Consider the following 15,581-nt stretch of genomic DNA (forward strand, 5'->3'; position numbering starts at 1 on the left):
GATAAATCACTCCGCCTTGAAAAGTTTCCAGTCTGTGAGCCAAATCCTGCAGTGTAAATCTGTAACAGCAGGAGGCAATTCGGTGCGGCAGAACAGGTAAGTATTAATCCTTGATGCTGCAGGACTGGTGCGTTATCAACGTTATTATTTCATTTGTGTTGCAATTGCACCAAATAGACTCAACTGATGCTGTTGTTTCACAACCTCTTTAATCTGGCATCAGTTGAAAGCAGCAGCCTCTATCCTCTTCCTCATTCCTGCTCCTTCTCTTGCCTCTTTTCTTGTGGTTTAGGCAGCCACATGGCGAACCAAATCGGGGAAATGATCCGGGTTAGGGCTCATCTGGCAAAAATAAGGAAAGGTTTCATTTTGACCAGCCTGAACTCAGATCCCCGAGTGCGGGGTTTGCAGCTCTTCCTGCCCTGCCTGTTTGCCTGCGTTGCCCTGCTGAGGAGCTGGCGGGTTACGCGCAGAGATGCACTCACACGGACGAGGGTGCCGGTGCAAAAGGTACCGCCAGAACTCCCCATGACCTGGGGGGGTTGAGAAAGGACCACTGTTGCCTTTCGCCCTCTGAGGGCTCCCAGTTCAGAGTGCCAGTCATCTCTGCAGGATCTCTTTCAACTCAAGGCAAAAACGCCCTGACTCGTCCCTTTGACAGCCCCGCTCATTTTTATGGGGTACTTGGCAGCTCTGTGCGTGCAGGCTGTGCCCCACAAGCTGGAGCTGTGGCTCCCTGGCAGGAGGGACAGAGCATCCCCAGCAGCTCAGGGACCTTTTGGAGGTGCGACCCCAGCCTCAGGTAGCCCCATGCAGCCCTGGGGATGCCCATACCACAGTCACACACCGGTGTCAGGGCTGCTTCGCTTTCTGAGCCTACAGCCCCGCTCGGAGCAGGAGGCCCCGCCTCGGGCGCTGCAGTCCTTTTAAAGCTGCTTTGTGGGTTTCTTTTCTTTTCTCTCTTTCTTCCCCCCCCCCCCCCCCCCCCCCAGGTTCCCAGGGCTGGGGATTCAGCTTCTGGCTTCATCCAGAAATCCCTGAGGGTTTCAGATCCCCACGAGGCCTCTCAATGTCTTGATCTGCTTGAATAGGCATTTTTAACGCGGCCCCGGCTGTCATCAGGGCCCGTTACAGTCACTCAACTGCAGCAACATTGTTCTCAAGGCAGCGGCGCCCGGGACACCTCCCTTATTACCATACCACACGGGGGGGATTTTGCCGCTGGATTTCTTTGCTGAGCATCACACCAGCTCCGTGGTCGGAGGTGGCCGATTATCCCTCCTCGCCCGCGCCCCAGCTTCCATCCCTTCGTGGCTCTCTCAGCATCTTTGGCCCGCAGGGCTGCTGGCGCCTGTCCATCTCCGGCCGTCCCGGCGGAGGTGAAGGTGACCCCCTTTTCCTGTGCCAGGCTCCCCTGGCAACGCCGCCTTTCTTTTCCAGCAGCCTCCTCCACCCCCCGACGGGGAGAGGGGCTGTGAAAGCCCCACTGCACTTTTGAACTTGCTGCCGGCGCGCTCAGTGGCTGCCCAGTGCTGCGCCGACGGAGGGGCCGAGCCCAGCGGGGACCCGGTGCAATTGCCCAGAAGTTATTAATAGGCTGTAGAAGAATGTGATGGGCTGGGGAAGGGGTGAGGGGGGGGGGGGGGGAGAGCAAGAGGGAGCGAAACGGGGAGGGTCAGCGAAAGGGAGATGGGGTGATGGAGGGAGAGGCAGGAGTGATGGCATGTGGGAGAGACAAAGAGGCAAACAGAGAAGGAGATGGGCACCGGCATGGGGAGGCAAGGGCATGCAAAAGCTGGGGCTCTGAGTCCCCCTTGTCCTGTACCTTGTGCAGGTGTCTCATCAGTGGCCGTGCTGGCAGAGAGGTGTCTGACCCCAGCGCCGGGGAATGGAGAGGGCAGGGGGACCCGGCCTGGGGGTTCAGTCCTTGTGCACGACATCCCTTTCCCAAGATGAAATATTGCTCGGGGTTCATGAGCCAAATTTGCCATCTAGTGGCTCTGGGGACCATTGCAGAGGGACCCACGAGGCAGCAGATGCCACGGGAGGGCCACCGCACAGGTGCTGCGTGGTGGCTGCATTGAAGGCTAAGCCCAGAGTGCTTCTGCTTTTGCTTTGCTCACTGGGCCCCAAAGAGCCTATGGTCCCTGCAGTGACATTACCTTGTCCTGGCTGCATTGCAAGGCGCCAGCCTCAGCCCCTCTGCCAGCCGCCTGGTGCTCTCCAGAGACAGTCCCTGCTGGTTGTGCAAGGACCCAGACCCACGACACGGTTCAACTCCTCGCTGTAATTCAGCACGGTTCGGAGAACAGGAACATGTCCCGTGGCTGCGACAGCAATTTCTTCACTGTTACGCTGTGGGGAGGACCTGGAAAGCATCACTCTGCACCCATGGCACAGCAGTGATCTTTCTCTGAGCCTTTATATCTTCTCTTTGTTCTTGCAAAAGTGCCAACATGTTTATCTAACATACCGGCTCCTTACCTCACTCACTGCCACCAGGCCTTTCACCGAGCAGAGGACTCTCCAAGTTACGCATGGCCGTTGGAGACTGTCAGAGATGGGGGGGAACAACGGCCACTGGGGGCTGAAGAAGGGGTAGAGCCTGGGGTAGAGTACCCCAGGACCTGGGCCAACAGAGCCCCTTTTGGGCTGTCACTCGAGAGGATTTCTTTTTATAAACAGCTCTCCCCAGGTCAGAGGGAGCTTTGGCCACCCTGTCTGTGGGAATGACTGGCAGATAACAGGGGATGTGGTGCAGTCAGGGGGAAAAGAAGGGGCTCAGTGCAAGTCAGTGTCCATAGCTTTAATGCACAGCTCTCCTGAGCAAGACCACATACATCAATAAATAAAATTGATAATAATAATTAGAGCAGCCCCGACAAACCCAGCTGTCACCAGTTTGGCTTCTGTGTTCTCCGCTCTGCCCTTGTCAGCAGCTGCCGCTTGACTAATGCAGAAGACACAGAGGAAGCACCGTCTCCCTCCCCTTCTCAGTGGGGATGTGCTGGAGGAGATCTTCAGTTCCCCGGACGCCAGTCTGGGCAGAGTTTTCCAAGGCACCTGTGGGCTCCCACCCTGCTTCATGCCCGGCATCACGAGGCCTCAGCTGCTCCCTGCCCCATCCGCTAGCCACATTGCCCTTGTCCAAGGAACAGGCGCACAGCTGAGGTGTTCCCCATGCAGATGCACGTGTGTGCATCACGCAACCCATGCTCGAGGGATGCCCGAGGGCAACCAGCTCTAGCACTGCTTGTGGGGTTCCTCCAGGGAAATGTAAGGCACCACGACTGGCCAAGAGTCGCTGGGCCAATATCCTAGCTTTGGCTTGAATGATGGCATCTCGTAGTTGACATCAAAGTAGATGACGAGTGGGCAGCAGTACAGGAGGGACATGGCTATCAGCACATGCCTGGCAAGGAAACAAAAAAACCCATGTGTTAGACAGGGGTAACTCCGTCTGCTCCTCCTGCACCTCGCAGCGGTGTGTGGGTGGCATTGCCACCACGCATCTAGAGCCAAGGGGTACGGCAGTGGCAGGAAAGGGTCCCAATCCTGTGATGCACAAGGGCTGCAGGGAGTGTGGGTCCTGCAGGGTTTGCACCTATGGGGAAATCCTAGAAGAGGTCTGTGAGCCGGGGCCAGGGCAATTACTTGTGCAGAGGGGATGGGGTGATATAGGGGACTTAAGCCCCAAACAAAACCACCCATTCCACCTTGCCTGGCCTAGCCCAGCAGCACTGGCTATCTGTCCCAGTCATCCCAGTGATTTGTGAGGATCAATCTGAGAATGCGTGTAGTGTGCAGCACTTACACTTGGCCAGGCACTGAAACGTCTTGCTCAAGCAAATCACTCTCTTCCAGTTTGTCTGTTAAAATAACTCCAAGGACATTGCACTTCCTGCAGCTTCCTGGGAGCAGATGCAGCCCTTTGAAAGTAAGCTGCTCACCTGGAGGGACTTTTAGAACAATTTCACTTGCAAAACACCATTTGGCTGGTGCGGAGGAGGTAAGGGATATTAAGCAGTGATTAGGACCAAATCTTTGGGCTGGGGCCAGGGTGAGGAGCAGCATCAATAGCGACTGAGGAAAGGGGGAGAGGGTTGGGCTGAGATGCATCTGCTCCCTGGTCGATTATCACATCCCTGCTGCCATCTCTCCTTAGCCGTAGCCCTTCAGCTCCTGAAATGTTTGGACTGGGGTTCCCGTCACTACACTGGAGCCCTTACCAGAAGCTGTGGAAGTAGGGGAAGTTGATCGCCTGCCAGAGCCCGCAGAGCCACCGGTCGCTTATCCAGCTGCTGATGGCCAGTACCCACCACATGACCATGACAGCGGCCATCCGGTGAACCCTTTTGTCATTGCACCTGGAAGACACAGCGAGGGAGAGGGAGCGGAGTATTGTGTTAGAAGGAAAGAGAGTTTTAAACAGGGCTGGTTCCTGTCTGCAAGGGCTAATACAACAGATCAAAACCCAGCAAGTTTCTTCTGGAGAGTATTCATCAACCCACAAGAAGTGGAGAAGTGTGGCTCTGTAGAGGCGCTTTCTGATTTTCTGTGGGTGAGGATGATGCTAGGAGATGCCAGGGCACTCCTGTCTTTCTCCCCAGATCCTGGGGGCGGTCTCCCAACCCTACGCTGGTTCCCAAATCCCCCACAAAGGGGAAAGAGCTGCAGAGGTGGCAGCTGGGGAGGAAAAGATTCACTTGTCCCATGGATTGTCCCCATTCTGCGTGGCACCTGGGCCAGATGGCCTTCTTGTGCCCCACTGCTCACAGTCCTGCCTGTGCCTCTTCCTGGGTCCCCTCCCAGGCTGCCCCAATTCTTTGCAGAGCTGATAGCCCAACATGTGGCTGATGAAGTCTTGGGCTCCATTCACTGTTGGGCAAAGAGTCACTGCCACGAGTGAGCCTGCCAGAAGTGTGCAATGGACCTGCAGATAACCCCTCTCGCTCCCCTCCTTACTTTTTCAGCTCACACCATGTCAGGTACAGCAGGTGGAAGGCGATGCAGTTGAGCGCGTAGGCATTGATTGCTGGTTTGATGAAGGACATCAAGGTACTGATCACGGTGGTGACACCACTCAACCAGAAGAAATGCTTCCTAAAGGGATTTGGGAGTGAGTATCAGTGCCCCCAAGGTTCACAGTATGGCAGGATAAGGATGGGAGAGGTCCTGCTCATTGCCTGAGAAAGGAAACCCTTCTCCACCACCTCATGCACGTTTGCCGTGGCTGATCTCAGCCTCTCCAGTAGTCCTGGCAGGAAGGTTGAGGTATCTTTATATCTGTGCTTTGCCAAAAACCCCCAAGTTTGTCCATGACAGAGCAGGGAACACAGCCTGGAAGGTAACTTGTGTGCTTTCATGGTGATGCTAGAGCACGGAGAGGCAAAAGCATCAGGAGCTTTGCACAGGGAAGGGCTGCAAAGGAGTCCCAGCAGTGGGCAGGGGCTTGAGCTGTGCAAACATGCAGATTTGGGCCGACTGAGCAACAATAGGGCTCAGAGGGGCCTTTCACATGCAAATCCTTTCCCAAGTCCCTTCCCCTCTCCCCCAACCATGTCTCCACAGTGAACTCCTGGTGACCTCCTCTTTGGCACGGGAAGAGCAGAATTGGAGCAGGCCTTTGCAAGGCTTCTAACTGGGCTGGCTTAGAGCGCTCCAGCAAGCCTGCCAGGGTGGGACCATCCTTTGAACAAAGCCCTGCTGAGTTCCTGTTTCTGCTGATCCACATTCACCCAGTCTTCCCATCCTTTCCACTGAGCTTCTCTAGCCCAGGCAGCCCTCCTGCAAACAGCCTTTGAAATGTGGGGTGTTAATTTGGACCAGCTCTTCCTGTGGGAAACCCCATCAGCCTTCAGGGAAAGCTCCCTGTGGATGGCAGGGGATGCTCTGACAGTTTGACAGCATGGGTAATTGAATGTCAGTGCTCAGGAACATTTAATTTCCTAATTAATTTTGAAATTCTCCATGCTAATTTTCCTCTGCAGCTTCGCAAAGTCAAGCAGCTCCAGTCGACAGGAGCCCAGCACAATCCTTTCCCATGGGAGGGTTTCTTACTCTTCCTCTGTCAGCACGCCCACCACTGAGTGATGGAAGATCTGGTCCCAAAGCAAACTGCAGTAACCTCAACGCTGGCCCCTTGCAGGGGAGCTGGCTGTGAGCTGGGGGGGGATCTGTGGGTCACACACATCCGTGTTGACATCCCAGCCCTCCCCCTCAGAGCCTGCAATCCTATGTCCCTCTGAGTCATACCTGCTCTTGATGCACCTGGGGAAGTAAACCCTTGGGTACCAAAAGGAATATGCCACAGCCAGTGTCCAGAGGATAGAGAGCTCATCCAAGAGTTGTCCCACGTAGCTCAGAGTCATATGAAAGTACATGGAGAAGACACCTGCAAGGAAAGCAAAAGATACTTGCGTCAGCAAAGGTCCGTCCTCGCACAAGCCCGTCTGGCCTGGGAATTTTTTAGGGGCTGTTCCTAAAGACACACCGTTCCTGAAGGGCAGGGCATGGACCTTGGTGTTAATGGAGACTTGAGTGAGTCAGTCCACATGGCACCACGGGGATTTACTGGGCTGGAAGCTGTGCATCCACAGCCAGCAGCAACCGTGAGCTGCAGGGCTTCAAACAGATGCGGCTGTTCGGTTTCCCACCCCAGCTTGCCCCTGTGCTTTGGCCACTAAGAACCAGCCCCCAAAGCCAAAGGTATCATGTATGAACAGTCAGGTACTCTGGCAACCTGTCTGATCTTCTCACAACCGTGGCACCCACCTACGCAGAAGAGCAGGCCAGAGACGAAATACAAGGGCAAGGTGCGCTGCTGACAGTACTGTCGGTTCAGGTAGAGCAAGGCAGGAGAAAGGACGAAGAAGCTTACATTGCTGATCTGAAAAACAAGAGGCACATTCAGCTTATTGCGTGATCTTGGGCAAGTCCCATCCCACCATGTACCTCCGTGGGCAAAGAGGATACTGATTTCTGGTGGAAAGCGTTGCGTGGAGGCTGGTATTACTCTTGGCACAGGGAAAGAGTAGAGGCGTTTCTCGAGAAGCGAGGCTGGAACTGGAAGGACAGCTATTGCTGTGACAGCAATGGCTGCAGACATCTGCGCTCTCCCTGGAGGCGCTTCTGGGGCCAGCAAGCCCAGGATAAACTGGTGTGCCGCTTTTGGGTGATGGTTTAGCCTCAGCCACCCAGTGTCTTCAAGCAAGCTGCCAAAACTCTTCTGTTTGCAGCCATCTCTCTCTCCTGTCAACCCAGACCTGCCAAAAACTCCCTGGATGGCTTCTGCCCCTTCTGGCCTGCAGGCAGCCCCCTGCGAGGGGCTGGGCAGCTGTGGGGAGCTAGGCTACCCCAGCAAACCACATTTAGGAAAACCATCGTTAACTGGGAGTGGGTGCGGTGGAGAGCAGCAGGACAAGCTGGACATAGGTAGGTGGGAACAGGACTGAGGTGACATCCTGTAGTGTCATGTGCGAAGCCACCTGGACTGGGGAGGGGAGGTATTCTGGACACTAGTAATTACATGAAGTCATAAACCTCCTTTAAACATGCTTAGCAAATGAATACAGCCAAATTATTCTGCCCTGATTTCCAACTCTGCAAAATTGCTTCATTGACAGACTTTGATTTGTCTGGGGAGGAGGGGATGGTACTGGGCCGGTTGAAGGTGCCAGTGCTTCTTGGAATGGCAGATGCTGATGGGCAAAATGTAGGAGCTGGGGAGGATCAGCGAGTGCCCAAAGCCTGGACCTGTTGGCTGGATCAGTCCTGCTCCACCCTGCAGCTACAGGGGAATGAAGTTGGAAATAGTCCTTACCCTCCATAGGTTCTTACCCTGGCTTCTTCACCTGATTTTGCAAACTCAGTAAAGGGATATCACGGGGAAGTACAGCCTCCCTGGAGAAAATCTTTCTTACTCAGGAAAGGTTGGGACTGTGGTGCTGTGTTTTACCTGCCAGACAGCCCTTTGGGGCTTTGGAAGAGTAGGGCAGAGCCATCTGCTAAAATGCCATTTGGCAAGCCACCAGGGTGACTTTTATCTCACCCTGACGATCTTTTTCCTTTCATCTTCCAGCGAGATGCTGAGCCAGACCCCGAGCCTGGAATCTGACCCCCACAGCTGGAGTCTCACCCCTTGGCAGCCCTGACATGCACCAGCTAACGGGCAACATCGCCGCTTGGCTTGTGATGTCCAGTGGGATCCAAGTTTATGGTAAGAGGGCTGCAAATCACAGGGATGTTGTCATATATACGAAACACACCCTCTCGTATTCCAGAGGGAAACACAATTCACGCTTAATGTAAAGTCTCTATTCCCTTTAACACCTGGAGATTAATCTTGAATTTCACTAAGGCTTTCATGAAACAAGTTGATGCTCCCATTAACAGCAATTCTCAGGCCAAGTGTATTTTCTGGTGGGTTTCTATAGGTGTTTAGAGCCAAATCCAGGCCTGTTCCCATTCCAGCTATGAAAAGAGAAGTGCTGGTCCCACTTGCACACTTGAGGTCAAACTGTTTGGAAACGATTGAGAAACCAAACCATGTGTTAAAGTAACAACCGTGTTGCAACCATTTCTTTTCCTGTGAAATGGTTAAAGAGGCTTTTGGAAGACAAGCAGGGGTAGCAAGAAGAGAGCAAATGCTGGCAGAAAAGGCAACAGTATGCAAGTGCCAGCATGCACGTCAAAGTGAGGAAACGCGGGACCTTGAGATTGCGTATAGAGAGGTCTGAATGCCTGCTGCAGTGGGCATTGCAACAGTGCCATTAATTACGTGATAGCGACGTTATCACTTCATTAATTCAGTGTGAGATGTGCAAGATCAGATATCAGAGGGGAGGGATAATCAGGGGAACCATGTCAACAGGGTCAAAAAGATAGAGTGATTCCTTGCAGAGCAGCCAAACTCAAAGCTTAGGGGAGAGCTGCTACAAAACCACATCTGTGGGAGACACAGCGTCTTCATCACTCGTTGGATCCAAGCCCTGATTTGTAAGTGCTGTCTTATATCTTCCCTCTAGGATGTGCCGATCTCCTTCTCCAATGTGGCTAGGAGGGTTTTGCTCCCAGTACTCCCATTAGGAAGTTTTTCCAGAGTCTCTGCTCATGCTGAGTCCCCCCAGCACAGCTTCCACTTATACCTAGCTGGGTCGCACTGGCCAGGAGGCACCAGCAGGGAAATAAGGGACTGGTGATGGAGCCAAGGTGTGATTTGACCTGTGAGAGTGACTCAGCCCTGTGGTTTTCCACTGTGTGAGCTCACAGCGATGTCCCACTTCCTAACAAGTGTGAGTTACTGCTCTGGCTGCCTAAGCCAAGCCCGCCTGTACTGGCATTTGCTTCTTTCACTGGGAGAAAAGCGAGACTGGGATCAGTGACATGGCTCTAATCCTGGTGCATTAGCAGGATCATGGGAAAAGCCCCAGGGCTTGTGCAACTCGGCACTTTGCAGCCTAAGATGGAGGGAGAGACCTGCAGAGAACCTGTTTGCATCTCCATCCATGACGGGGTGAGAACAAGCCTCCGATACGGACTGGGACAGGACATGCTGGTTTGCAGAGCTCTGCCTGGCTCTGGGAGCACAGCAACAGTGCGAAAGCAGCCAAGACATGTGCTGGTCCTTACTCAAGTGTCCTGGTTTGAGCAACACAGGACTCATTTCCTTTCTAATGCTTGGGAAAACTGTACTTTTAGAATACTCTAGTGTCTAAATGTGCGACAACATTTCCTTTCTAGCCAGCTATGGTTTGTAGGTTTCAAGGTCTCAGTGGTTTCAAGCTCGCCAGGTGCAGGGATGAGGAGGAGCGAGACCCGGGCACTTGACCCAAGCTGCCAACAGGGTTAGTTCATACCATGAATGGCACGTTCAATATCAATTTAAAAGTTTGCTGAGGCGTTTCTCTCTCTCCCTTGATGGCTGCCATCCTGAGAACTCCTTGTCCTGGTGCCGGAGCCCTGAGCCCTTCCCTTCCTCCCAAAGCCGCAGTGCTCACAGTGTCCCACATGTGCTGTCACCGCTGGGAGTGCACAGCTTCTATGGATAGAATGGGCTGAGGGTAATCCTTGTGTATTTTATATTGGTATCAGGATCAATATTGGTTCCTTAAGTGTTATTAATGTTATTTATCTAGTCTTATTCTATTAAATCTGTTTATACTTCAGCCCTCAGGTTTCCTTGTTTTTCCCAGTTCCCCTTCCCAGGTCGGGAGGAGTCATCAGGTGAGAGAATAGTTGCCTAAATGACAATAAACTGTTGTGGGCTTCTCAAACCATAGCATCCAGACAGGCGTTTTCTGCAGTGAAAGGAGATTTCTGCAAGACTTATTGGAGTGCATTCATTCACTTAAGGGCCAGCGAACCAGCTTTAGCTGACAGAAGAGCCCACAGGGCCAAAGACAGGAGCGAATACCTCAGAGGCTCTCCAGACCCGTATAGCAAGTTCCTAATAGCCAGACCTGCGTAGCAGAAGATGAAGCTCCGTGTCCTGACATCGCAATGTCACGCCGGTGCTTTGGGGCAGGGAACAGCTGTTTGTCTCGTGTTTGCTGGGTGCCGGGCAAAGACCTGCCGTACTCCTGCACGGGACCTCCTGGGCAGGCAAGAAAGGGGTGCGTCTGAGATGCCGCGGGGTTACTGAGCCCACGCGGAGGGCCGGGGCGCACGCCACAGCTCTGACACACTCTGAAAGTGAGTGCTTCTCTGGGCGTATCTAGGTAATTTGCACCTGCAGTTGAGCTTATCTCCACCTATCTCGATGAAGCATCTGGGATCTCTGGATAGACAGCGGCGTCAAAGCTCCTGCTGCTTTGCCAGGGAGACTGCTGAGGATCCGGGTGTCGTTACCAGCATCCTGGATCAGTCATTTCAGGAAAGAAATGAAGGTAGGAAGACAAGTCCCTGACTGATGACCCTCATGTAGCACAATACTGTTCTCCTACAAACAGCCAGAAGACAATACATTTCTGGGTCACTGAGTCACTATAAATAGCGCTTTGTTGCTGAACTGCATCCAATCATGAGCCACCATGTATTATTAGGTACTTAAAGATACTGTTTACATTCTTTGCTCTTTACGCTTGGTGCTTATTTCTAATAAAAAGCATCCAACCCAAGCGGACCTGAGAGAGAGAGTGGCTGGCACACAGCAATTCTCAGCAGCACATTGGTGCTGCTGGCACAGAACCACCCTGCGTGAGCCCCAGGCAGTGCTGGGTAGAAGACGTTGAAGAGGATGCTCCATTAGGAAACCCTACTGATTTAATGGTGCAGGAGTCTTGGGTAGGACCTGGCTGGATTCCCAGCTAGTCTAAAACTCTGGCAAACTGATGCTGAAGTCAATATTGATATGATTATCTCGGTGCAGGCCGGTGAGATAAGGCCCATAAAACTTGCTGCGGGGAGGATGCAGTCTGAATATGGGGAACCAGTGAATGGAGGAGAGAAGAGAGGGGGATCTGGGCTGTTAGGATCGCATCTGAGAGAGTGTCCTGAGCCCCAGCTGGATCTGCAACATGCTGCCAGCCAGCAGAGATAGCTGAGTCTGGTCCCATTCCTGTAGTCCCCCCTTTAGGGCACATCGCAAGGAGCCTGATGCTGTGAGAGAGCCCGGAGCATGAAGAGGGCTCCCCTGGTGCTGCTGCAAGGCAATGCCCGCCGGCGTGTGCAGACTGATGAAGAGGTGATGCCCAAGTAAGTGGCGCTCCTGCCCACTTTTGGTTACAAGCTCTGGCTCTGAGCACGGTACGGCCTCAGATGCTCAGGCAGCAGCTGTTTTTAGGAGGGTTTGCTTTTTTGTCTGCCCTGCTTCAGACAGGAGATCACTTTCCAGCCCTGATGCAGGCTGCTGTCAAGGCAGGTTTAGACCTCCGCTGCTTTCTCTAAATGGGAATCACATCTTATGACAGAAACTGCAGAAGTGGTACCCTCCGCCTGCGCAGGCACTCTGCTGAGCTCTGTGAATGGGTAAAAGTGAGCCTGGCGAGAAGGAAATCAGTGCAGGGACCAAAAAAAAGCTCTTCCTCTGCTGGGAAAGAGGTGCCCTGTGTTCACATAGAGAGAGGGACAAGGGCTAGTGTAATCACCGGAAAAAGTCCTGCAGGGTTTGCTCTGCCCACGTCTCTCCGTGTTCCTCGGTCTCACACTAGTTGGCATCTGCGCGGAAACACGCACTGGAGAAGTTTTCCTCTCCTGGAGGAAAGCTGTGTCTGAGTCCTGCCCGGTGAAAATTCATCCCAACGAGCCCAGTGCCTCAAAGGTTGTGTAGTAGGGAAACACGGGAGATGGCTGTGGCTAGTGGGGACCTCAGTCCAGAAATGGGCACCTGGGGAAGATTTTCAGGAATAGCTACATAATTTATAAACCTGTGCCCCAAAGTGACCTAGGCAGCTAAGAGTTAACATTTTATGGGAATTAGAGGGCTTTGGGTCCCAAGAAAGATAGTCACACATCTGGCTACACCAACTGGGGTCTAGTAGTGCACCACAGCTAAGTTAGACACATAAGTAATTTGGAGAGCTCCTCGGGTACTTCTTGGTGTGTTAGGGATCCTGAACCACTTTGACAGTCTGGGTGTAAATCAGGATCCTTGTGAAAACTGGGTTTCAGCTCCAAAGACACATTTGAAAAATGCTGCCTATGTACTAAACTAGGAGGTGAGGCAAATCTATCTCCCAGAACGAATTCTAATTAAAACCATAACTTTCAGACTTCCTGCTCTTTGTGGAAATCAGCCCCTCTCTAGTGCTGCCAGTGACGCTCCAAAACACAGCAGCCTTTGGCATCTCCGGCTACATTTGAAATGCTGATGTGAATATAAGTGATTTCTGTACCTCCTTGCTCGTTACGCCTTGCTCTGCGGCTCCGAGCCCATCCGACAGGGACGCGGTGCCAGCAAACGGGCGAGAGCACAACGCATTCAGCTGGATGCCAGAGGGAAGCAGGATTTGGTCCGGACTGGCAGATCTTTATTTGTTAACTGTCTCAAAGAGAAGTGCCTATATACAGCTCGAGCATCCCTCCTCCGAGACCCTGGCTGGGCAATTAGAGCCGGGGAGCTGCGGGACTCGGGCGAGGGAATTATCGTTATTATAGGCAATTTATTAAAAGCAGGAAATGCTTTAAAAAAAAGAGGAAGAGACATTTCCATGAGAACAAGAACTTCTAGTGTTAGACAGTAATTGCTAAAAGTTGTAAACAAGGTGTTTGGAAGGTTGTAAATCCACATGCCTCACGCCCCTGCTAGCCTGTAATTGCGCTGAGGCAGAAGGACATGCTTGCAGAGACCGGTTATCTGCCGAGCCCTCTGCAGACAGATAGGGATGCTTCCAGCCACGCTTAAGCCAGGAGGCTGCACTCAAGGGACTGGCACTGGATGGAGCCTGAATTATAAAGGATCAGAGGAGGTGAAACTGGCTCATGCATCAGCTTTCCTCTGTCTTGAGTTCCGGATTCCCAACCTGCCCGACACGGTTCACGCAAGTGCTGTCTCTCATTTTGCCACTCCTGTACATTTAGCTGGAATATATGAGCCCTGTGTGGGACTTACCCCAGTTGGCAGGAGAGCTGCAGGACTGGTATAACAGGATCTCACAAATCTGGGCTAAGGAGCACCGCCAGAGTTTTCTCACTGAGAACTTAGCCCCACACGTGCCAGAAGGACCCCTGACCCCAGTTCATTTTGTGAGCAACTGGCAGTTGTGAGCAATAAAAGTCCCATGATTTACCTGAAGCTCAGAAAATGTTCCCCATACCAGCACCCTCCAACACCAGGAAGTTCAAAGGAGTGAGCAGGAGGAAAGAAAACAAGGTTGTCCCATCTCGTCTCCCAAAAGCAGCTCCTGGATGCCCGGAGCCGGCCGCCTTCGCGCCCCAGCCTGCCCTTGGGATGCGCCCGCACTCACGGTGTTGTAGTACTCCGCAATGACCGTCGAGCGCTCAAAGTTGCCTTCGCACCAGTCGACTTCGGCGCTCTGGTAGGAAAATATGCTCGGCATCGTTGTGCCACCTTTGCAAAAGGGAGAGGAGCGGGTTAGTTTTGCAGCCGGGGAGGAGGAGCGTGCCGCGCACCCGACGGGGAGAAGCGCGCTCTGCCTGCTTGCCTGCCTGCCTCTTGCACACACGCGTGCTCGCGTTGCACCAGCCTGCTCAAGCACAGCATCCTTACCCCGCTACGGAAGACTCATCCTCTTCTCAGCGCGCATCATATTGCAGAATATTTCCTCCTCTCTCCCCACGACGCAGGCAGGAGCGACAAATCACTCCAGGAAATGTTCTTGAACTCTGAGCCCGGGAACAGTCGCCACAGCCCCATCCATGGCATTAATGTCTCTCATCAGGGGTCGTCGCTGCCACGTGGTGCTTCCCCATTTCAGCCCTGTCCTTGTCACTCTGTCTTCTCCCTTCACTTTCTCTATGACTCAGATCTTTCTGCCTAGAGGACTTCCCTGTACTTTGTGGGCTGTGAGCTACCTTTTGGGAGTGGACAGCTCTACGGGGTTTGCTGCTCATTGGCTCTGTTCTCCTTAGTCGTCTCTCAACATCTTCCTGAGGGCTGGAGCTCACCTTATGCAAGCTCAGCCCTGGAGCACCAGCACAGAACCTGGGTGCTACTGGAGTCCTGGGGGTGCAGAGCAAAGGCAGTGATTTCACTTTGCGTGCGCTCCCACGCAAGCCCCGTTCTGGTTTCCCAGTGAAAGGCATCAGAGCTTCACACCTCGGGTGGGCTCTCCACTGCCGGGCCCCCCAGCCTGGCCTCCGGCAGCGGCAGAAGCTGCAGTTACAAGTGGGATTCTGAGAAAAAATCTAAACTTTTGCCTGTTTTTCTTCCCCGTGCGAAAGGCTTTCCTGTCCTCAGTGTGAGCATCATTTCTCAGCCCTCCTTTATTCATTCGAAAAAGTAAATGTTCTGATCAAGTTACCCATTTGGCATGTTTTGTTTCAAATCCTTGAGACTTTGGAGCTATTCTAGAAGCTGATAAGATGGGTGCCAACCTTAGAGGTGTTTGGAAGCACCATCCAAACCCTAGCAGCTGGGTATTTGGTACACAAGAGCCACAGAAATTCCCCAGAGCTAAGCAGTTAAGGCCCTGGATGCAGCGTTGGACTAACCCATCCGGCTGTGCTTCTCTGGCTCCGCGGAACGAGCAGGGACCGGGGTGACACCAAACACTTCTGTAGCATCTCTGAGCTCCCCGGGCACCGGTAGCAAGGGGTGGAAAACAGAGCTTTCTTTTCTTTGCAAATCCTTTCAGCTTTGAGTCTCACGCAGGGAAGGGAAGTTTATCTTAAAACCACTCATCAGTTGATCACGTTCTTGCAGAGAAACAGTCAAGTCCCTGTTTACAGCGGTGTCAGCTGAGTAACACCACTGAGTTCAGCAGTTCCCGTAGGTGTGCAGAGGTGTGAAGCTACCACAGCTTCCTCTGCCTCTCTTCCCAGGGAGAAGTTCAAAGGGAGAAAACACCTAATACAAGCAAGCTCTACTATAACCTCCTGCTCCAACCAGATAAACTGACTTGTGGATAAACCTCCACCGTTCTTTTACAATTGCAAGTTAACAATGCCCTCCCTTTAATCCA

At 53.0% G+C, this 15,581-nt stretch overlaps 2 protein-coding genes across 2 annotated transcripts in view; one reads left to right on the plus strand and one right to left on the minus strand.

Moving 5' to 3' along the window:
- The window catches only part of LOC309681428 (acidic leucine-rich nuclear phosphoprotein 32 family member B), a 239,592-nt gene that overhangs the window by 201,587 nt on the left and 22,424 nt on the right, over positions 1-15,581 (plus strand). The gene's annotated exons all lie outside the window — the stretch shown is intronic.
- On the minus strand, positions 3,244-13,997 carry ACER1 (alkaline ceramidase 1; the record flags this gene model as incomplete). Its single annotated transcript, XM_082495598.1, has 6 exons — positions 3,244-3,412; positions 4,230-4,367; positions 4,966-5,103; positions 6,256-6,394; positions 6,775-6,889; positions 13,905-13,997. 6 exons carry the CDS (start codon positions 13,995-13,997, stop codon positions 3,244-3,246), a joined length of 792 nt encoding a protein of 263 aa, XP_082351724.1.

Source organism: Vanellus vanellus (genome assembly GCF_965231255.1).
Source record: "Vanellus vanellus genome assembly, chromosome: 25".
Classification (NCBI taxonomy): domain Eukaryota; kingdom Metazoa; phylum Chordata; class Aves; order Charadriiformes; family Charadriidae; genus Vanellus; species Vanellus vanellus.